This window comes from Larimichthys crocea, chromosome XIII, assembly GCF_000972845.2.
Source record: "Larimichthys crocea isolate SSNF chromosome XIII, L_crocea_2.0, whole genome shotgun sequence".
Classification (NCBI taxonomy): domain Eukaryota; kingdom Metazoa; phylum Chordata; class Actinopteri; family Sciaenidae; genus Larimichthys; species Larimichthys crocea.
In genome coordinates this window covers 22,188,431-22,195,901 of record NC_040023.1, presented here as the reverse complement: position 1 = coordinate 22,195,901, position 7,471 = coordinate 22,188,431, and the positions used below count along the sequence as shown (strand labels likewise).

Below are 7,471 nucleotides of genomic sequence, written 5' to 3'. Positions count from 1 at the left end.
TAAATAATATAAAGCATAGCTGTATGGGATTTTTGAGATCAACACTGATACTCATTTTTGAAGAGAAAAACTAAATATAATAAATAATGATTGTTTGAGCTTTTAGCTCATAGACTTTGTGTGAATATGATTCAGCATTTATTTTCCACCAATATGACTATGCAAAGGTACTCAGAGGCTGCTTTCTAAAACAAATATCTTAAACTTTAGGTTAATAATGTAATTTAAATAATGTTATTCTTTAACAAACAGAAACAGTTTTCATATCACTGCATATCTGAAAATATACTGTGCGATAGCACCAATATAGCCTATATCTATAGGCCTATATAGGTTGGGCTCTGATACATAACGGCTGAGTCTGATTTTCCACAAACTCCCTTCCACAAAAATAGTTTTAACATAACTCATCACAAAATCTCTAAAACCAATAAAACCCAACATCACTTGTATCTAATGCCTCATTCAACATACCAAAAGATTGAAAATTAATGATTCACTGCACTTTACCTCACTCAGTGGTATTTGGCCTATAAATCCTAGGTAAAACAAGGTATCACATTATGTGGCTGTTTTTCCATGTTAGTTTGCATATGCAGTGAAATTATTCACAAAAGGTTAAACTACTGTTGTAGCTCATGAAAGTACTATATTGTCATTGTTTGATCCATTTAACTAATTATAACAGAAAGTCAGTATAAATGTGACATTAGGTTCTGTTAGAGTGTGCTGGCATTAACTTTTGGCTCCACTCTTAGCCAAATAACACTAAGCCAAATGTCATACTGTGGTAACAGTCTGTGGTTGCACTTCATCATAAACCATCCTCAGCATTTGAATGCTGCAATCATTTCACTGCATTTGCATATTATGCTGCTAATGTATTACATACTGTATTCACCCTGAATTACACATTGAGTGAAGGCTGCTGTATTCACATGAAATTGTTTATTGGTTGCATGTAATCTGGTTTACCTGCTTATCAAATGGCTTATCTTCTCTCTGCACAATCTGTTCAACAGGAGTGCAGAGTCAGTAACAGTAACATAATAACCCAAGGGAGGTGAAAAGACAACACCACGCCTCAGGTGCTAAATGAATTGTTACTCATTGGGATCAATTATGTTGCTTACTCCTTCCAGTTATTTTAAGGGTTTATAATTAAGATATATTGCAGTGACCTCAGGTTATGTCAGCCTCCGGTGATCCAGGAGTATCTGTTACACACCTACTGTAGAAATCCACTTACTGTAACAGCACCCCACCCAATCCTCTTCTCTCCTCTCTTGACCCATGTAGTCATCTTGTCCACTTGTGAGCAGTGACACAGAGGCACATGGCAACAGTTTACATGAGACATGTTCCAAGACAACAATAATTCTACAAAAATAGGAACAGGAAGCCAACTAAATGCACCATTCTGTCTGAGCAGCTGGAAAAAATGCATATTTGTCTTTCCTTGAAACACTTACCAAATAAAATTGACACTGACCTTTGCCAAAAAGTACCTCAATTGTTTCCTTAATCATGTAATGACTGAGGTGGATTTATTGAGTAACATCAATAAATAGCCATAGTTTTCACTTGTGTATTCATGGGCAGTCATGGTAAAAACAAGTGTCCTTAATGTTCTTTATGCTCAGTGTGTTCAGTCAGGCAGCTCTGCACTCAAGTTAATTCCTTTAAGCCAAAGAAAGATCTTAGTGTTCAAATGTTACTTAATACAATTTATAACGTCATAATTAGAAATAAATTGATTGTTTTTATTGGTGCACCACAATATAAGCTGCACACTGTGCACAAGCTCAAGTAGACATAAAGCTTGTGGGTGGCAAACAGGCTGACAGACAGCAGAGGACGAAGGAGGGGAAAAAAGTAAGGAGGGATAATGAAGGCTGGCAAGAGGGAGGGATGAGGAAATCTCAGGTGGCACAAAGCCCCATATGGCTGAAGAGCAACAAGGGAGGGAATAGAAAAGGAGAGATGGGTGGAGTCCAACATTAGAGAAGAAAGGAAGGAGAAGTGAACTGTAGGAGAAAAACAGCAGGAAACGATGATTAGTCTGTTTGTTATTCCCTGTTTGTTCAATTAGAGAATGCTCCTGCTAGAAAGTTGAGAAGCAAAACACTTACAGGATGTTACAAATATTGTTTTTTTAGCAAACAGGCACAGTTTATACCCTAGGATCCTTTGAAATGAAAAACTAAATCTAAAATCTAAAACATCTTCAACAAGGTCTTCACCACTGAATCCAGTTGCAGAGAAAATACTAAAAATAAAGGACATAATTCTTTTATTTTGCATTTTATAAACATGTCTCCTTTGTTTCTTTTCTCTCTGTAATCAAAAACAGAAGCTTGCGATAGTGTGAAAGGTTTAAACTTCACCACCTCTGCCCTATCAGGCGATATCACTGTTATGGCCCATGAGCTGCTGTTAGGAGAGTCCAATCTGCGCACACACACATATGCACTCCGTCTGTCTTCCTCTCTGACTGAGCCCACATACCACAGCGGCTAACATATGACTGCAGGCTTCCAGAAATAAATCTGAGCAGCCCATAACAGCTGCATACTAACAGCGCAGACAGATACACTGTACTGAAGATACTTGAGACTGACACACAGGCATACGTTGTTTTTAAAGGTATCTGCCAATGCTTTCGTTCAGGGACAGAGGTTATAAAATAGCAGAAAAATGTGGTGGATAATGTAGAAGTGGGGCCCAAGGAGTGCAACAATCTATAAATACAGCCAGTCTACATGTCTTGAATGTTTCCGATGTATCACAGCATGGCTTTGAAGTAGATATTGGAGTAAATGCATATTAATTACGTCCTACTGTCCCAGGCTTTAAAACAAACTCCTATGTGGAACATAAACCACAACAGACATTGCTGTAATTGTTAATGATATACAGATTAATTAGGTTCACATAAAATGTGAATAAAGGTAACACTTACAGCACTTAATTAAGAGGTTAATTATTTTTTATTTCAAGTGGTCAAGGGACTAAAAACATGGAACAAAGTTCAATAACCATAAGCTTTATCAGACAGTCTATACCATACACAGAGTCCTTATTAAACCCCTAAAAGAAGAGCAAAGGTTATACTTTATGCTTTTGTTCCAATATGTTCAGTTAATGTGTACTCAAGCTTCAATCCTAGCAGAACAAGCTTGTGGAAGCGTTGCATCCACACCCTTTCTATTTAAAACAAGATGGCCTGTGGCGTAGATATTACCAGATACACACTGCACTGCTGCCAGCAACGCATAGCCTCAAATACTCTTCCTATCTCAATTTTCACAGGAGTTAAATTTAACCCTTCGTAAAAACAACCCTAAATATCCAGATGTGACAACGTAAGCTAAAACATTTTCCTCTTTGGTAAAAGTAAATACAGTGTAGCCTTCAAGTAATAGAGAAAAAAAGAGGGATGTCCCTGAGTCAGCAGTGTTGAGCCAGTGGCTGGCCACACAAACCTTCATATTCTAAATAGAGCAGATTATGTAAAGGAAGTGTAGGGTGAGGAGTTTGTGTCTGCTTCTGTCTCCAAATATCATAATCATGTGAGACCCCAGCAGGAAAAGACACAGCACTAAGGGACATTATTTTACAATACAGAGTCTATCTCTGAGAGTATTTTATGAAACTGTGAATGGACGGACAGTCACATATGGCGTTCAGATACTATGCAAAGGATGAGACTGACATTTCAGTCCAGTGGGCACAGTTTCAAATGAGTGGGCATTTGCACTGCAGCTAGCAACTGGTGCTGGTCTCCCTCCACATACTACAGTGTGAGCACACATGGGCATCCATGTCCACACAGACAGGACAGTTAGAGGCCAATAATTATCTCTGGGTGTGTGTGCTGAGGATAAATGGACAGTTATTTGTAATCCCATACTGTATTTATCTGTAAAATCTGCCAACCCAGTCTTCCTGTGGGTGTGTTATAAAACTGAGTAGACACAGAAACGAAGTTACCACAAACAGCAGATTTCAAACAAAAAGTATGGCCTACCAACAGTGAGGCAGATGGCTGCACAAATCCAGATGTCAAGTGGTAATTTTATTTATTCCATTCTTTGCACTTCATGAGGCACTCTGGATCAAAAATCCAGACATAAGAAATAAACAAAGCCTGTGTGGCAATAAATAGCAACAAATGTTTGTCTCTGTATAATATGGGCGGCTGATCATCACAGGGGACTCAACCATGTGACCAAAGTAAACTCACAAGGTCCTGACGTCACATAGGACTGTCTCCAGAAAACACAGATGGAAAAACAGAAGACGTCTATTAAACCAGCTTAGTAAAACACTTTGAAGATATTTTAAAAAATGTAAACAACGTAGGAACGCTATAAATGTTGAATTTATTTGAGCAGCTTCCTCTTACTTCTCTTTTTATCTATATTAGTCAGTTTCATCTGGGGGAATGGAAACTAAAATTAAGAGCGTGTAACAAAACCACATTAATCGGAGGCTTCCAGACTAAAGCTCACTCAACGCACAATAGGCAGACACACATAAACACCAGGTCCAGACATGTAGAGGAAAACACCAGAGTGCTAATTAAGACTGTTGTGTATGCTGCAGACTTTAGGAGAGAGGACTACTCGAGTACTACTCTACACCCAAAGGCCCAAACATTAAACAGGTGCAGGTTCAAGTCGGAGGTATTTCATGTGCCACAAATACATGTCTTTAAAAGTAGTATTTTTAATTATCTTGATCTCAGTGCACTGTGACAAATCAGTACTCATTTGGGCTCTGCGAGGGGAGGAAGTTGTCTTTTGTGTCCGAGCTTAATTACAGGCTTATAAAGCTCAGGACTGAGGCTTCATTCAGACTACCTTTACACTCCTGGAGTACACACTCGGGCTTTCTAAACACTCACACACACACATGCGCACACATATCCACCGCTCAGATTTCAATGGCAAGGTACAAGCGAATTTCACTTCCTTCAAAAGAGCAGTCTCTAACCTCCCTCGTTTGTGCTTTATTAAGACTGGGCTATGTAGTAAAATAGCAACTCCCCGTGTGATGACGAAAGAGAGATCACAACACAAAGGGAGTTGTCATGGTAATTTATATGGACAGAAATGTCACACTGACTGGAAAAAAAAAAAAAAAAAAAAGGCGTTCTGGGTCTACTGCCAGCTGACTCAGAAACCAGTCTACTTTGTAATTTGTCCAAAAAGCTCTTGAGTGTCTGAAATCACTGTGTTTAAGAGTATCTGGTTAAAGGGACCTTTGCTTGAAAGATAAGAGAAGAAATAGACCGACCCTTAATTCACCTCATCAGAACTCTTTCAAACAGTATCACACCCTACTCGGGTTGCCACTGAAGAACACCTGTGTATTATTGTGTGTCAGCGCTACGCTGCCGTTGAGCCTTTAACACACACATACAGTGTAGATAGAGTCATTTACAGGATCCTGAAGGTTCAATGCAGACAGACAAAAGGGGCGATCCCTCTAGAATGACAGCAGGACACACAGAAATCCCATCTTTAAACAATAATTACAGTGCTGACTTCATGTTTGATGAAGTCAGCAAGAATACAGATGTAAAGTACACAGCTATTACCGTAATTAGCACCAAAGTGACACATAATTATACTAATGCAGAATGATACCTGGTCAGTGAGATACTTACAAAGACACCATAACTCATAAAACAAAAACAGATAAACCAGTCAAAACCATTTGGAAAATGACAAATTATTTAAAAAATGAGGCGATATTTTTATATCATATCCTAAAATAACCTGTGCTTTTAATGCCTGCACACGTAGTGGAAATGTCAGACGACGAGTGCACAACACATGCTTGCTTTAGAATAAAAATCCCATACATCTGTATCTGAAAGGTAAAGAGCTGTTCACATCCCACAGTGAATAAGTAGTACTGTAAGCTCACTAGTCCCAGTGACGGATTCACATTTACAGACAGAGATGGTACGTGGTCATTTGTCGATGTGGTCAGGTCATTTTTATACAGTCCTCACAGCATGTACTGTACCATATAATCCTTTAGCTGGCAAAAGGCCTTTTTAAAGCATGTTTTGACTTATCAGAGTGGAAAGGGAAGACTCAGAAACCTTTTTATTGAAGGCTGTGACATGTCAACCTATGAAAAGGGCCAAAATCACAATTCAAAGCTCACTGTGGAGAACCTCTACTGTACATCTGCTGCTGTTGTCAGTTACTCTGCACTATGCTTTGGTCCAGACCTGTTCACACTTATTGTCTGTGAGTGGCAAAAAGACTGAGGGCAAATGGAAAGCATTCCTGTGTGGCTGCTGGAACACTCTCTCTGTTGTCAGTACTGACTACAGCCTACAAATGTTTATTAAGTGCTGCAGTGGACGCTCTTCAAACATGTCCAGTGGGAAGTTTGTGGCCTCCATACACTGTATTCCGAATAATAATAATAAAGTTCAAACAATAACATACATTCATTAATAATGAACAAGCGAAGAGATGATAAACTGTTTTCTGAGCTGACAGGACAAACTGTAAAATGGCTGGTTATGAGAGCTAATTCAAACACAACAGATGTGAGCTGAAATTAAACTAATAATCCAGCAAGTCCGTTTAAAGTTACGCAGAGGAAGAATATAAAAGTCATTGAACTTATTTCTGAAGGACTCACCCTGAAGGCGGCTTTGAGGACTCGGTCATTGCAGTGATTAGATATCCAACTTCAGGTGATAGCGGCTCTCGAGCTGGGCTCCCAAAATCCGCCGTCGCTCTTCAGACTCGGTGGATATCCATGTTATGTTACCACCTGCGAGTTAGCACAGGAAAATTACATTGCGTTGACGACGTCGTGTTTTCTAACATATGTTATCACTACAACGGCTTGTTGTTGTTTTTTGGTAAGAAATAGACAACTTTGTATTTTCTATCACCGGTCCAACAAGTGACAGCGCGCAGAGATGAATGTGACCTGCAGCACAAAGACCGCAGAGTGTCCCTGAAGGCTAACTACGACACAGCCGGTGAATGTTCAGTATGTGAAGTCCAACTTACTTCAGTCAAAACGGTCTGTGGACTGAGTTACTTGTCAAATCCAGCACATATAATGTTCGTACCCCCCCGGGTTGATTTTCCCTCGAGCATTGCCAAGTTAACTGAATTAGTAAGTGGAACTTCCGGTACTGTCTTTCAAAATAAGAGCAAAATGTGATTTAAAGAAAAATGTTTTCGTTTCCCGCCCTTTTTTTGTATCTTTTATAATATACCATACATAAACATACATACCATAACAACTATTACTACTACAACTATGCAACTATTTCATATGTTTACATGTGACGCAAGTGCAAAAATAAAACAAAAGATGGAGCAAAATGGATAACACAAAAGTGAGAGGTGAAGTTAGACCATATAATTCTAAAATGTGTGTGTATGTGTGTAAATGTGTATATATATGTATGTATGTATGTATG

The 7,471-nt window shown here is 38.9% G+C and overlaps 1 protein-coding gene across 3 annotated transcripts in view; it reads right to left on the bottom strand.

Annotated features, from left to right (window-relative positions):
* Nucleotides 1–7,170, bottom strand: part of cobl (cordon-bleu WH2 repeat protein) — a 52,836-nt gene extending 45,666 nt beyond the window's left edge. For all 3 annotated transcript variants that reach the window (XM_027287114.1, XM_027287116.1, XM_027287115.1), the window contains exons 1-2: nucleotides 7,053–7,170; nucleotides 6,673–6,807 (exon numbers count right to left, since the gene is read on the bottom strand). In XM_027287114.1, the coding sequence (XP_027142915.1) occupies nucleotides 6,673–6,701 (29 nt within the window). In that variant the 5' untranslated portion in view covers nucleotides 6,702–6,807; nucleotides 7,053–7,170. The remainder of the gene's footprint in view (nucleotides 1–6,672; nucleotides 6,808–7,052) is intronic.
* Between the last annotated feature and the right edge of the window lie 301 nt (nucleotides 7,171–7,471).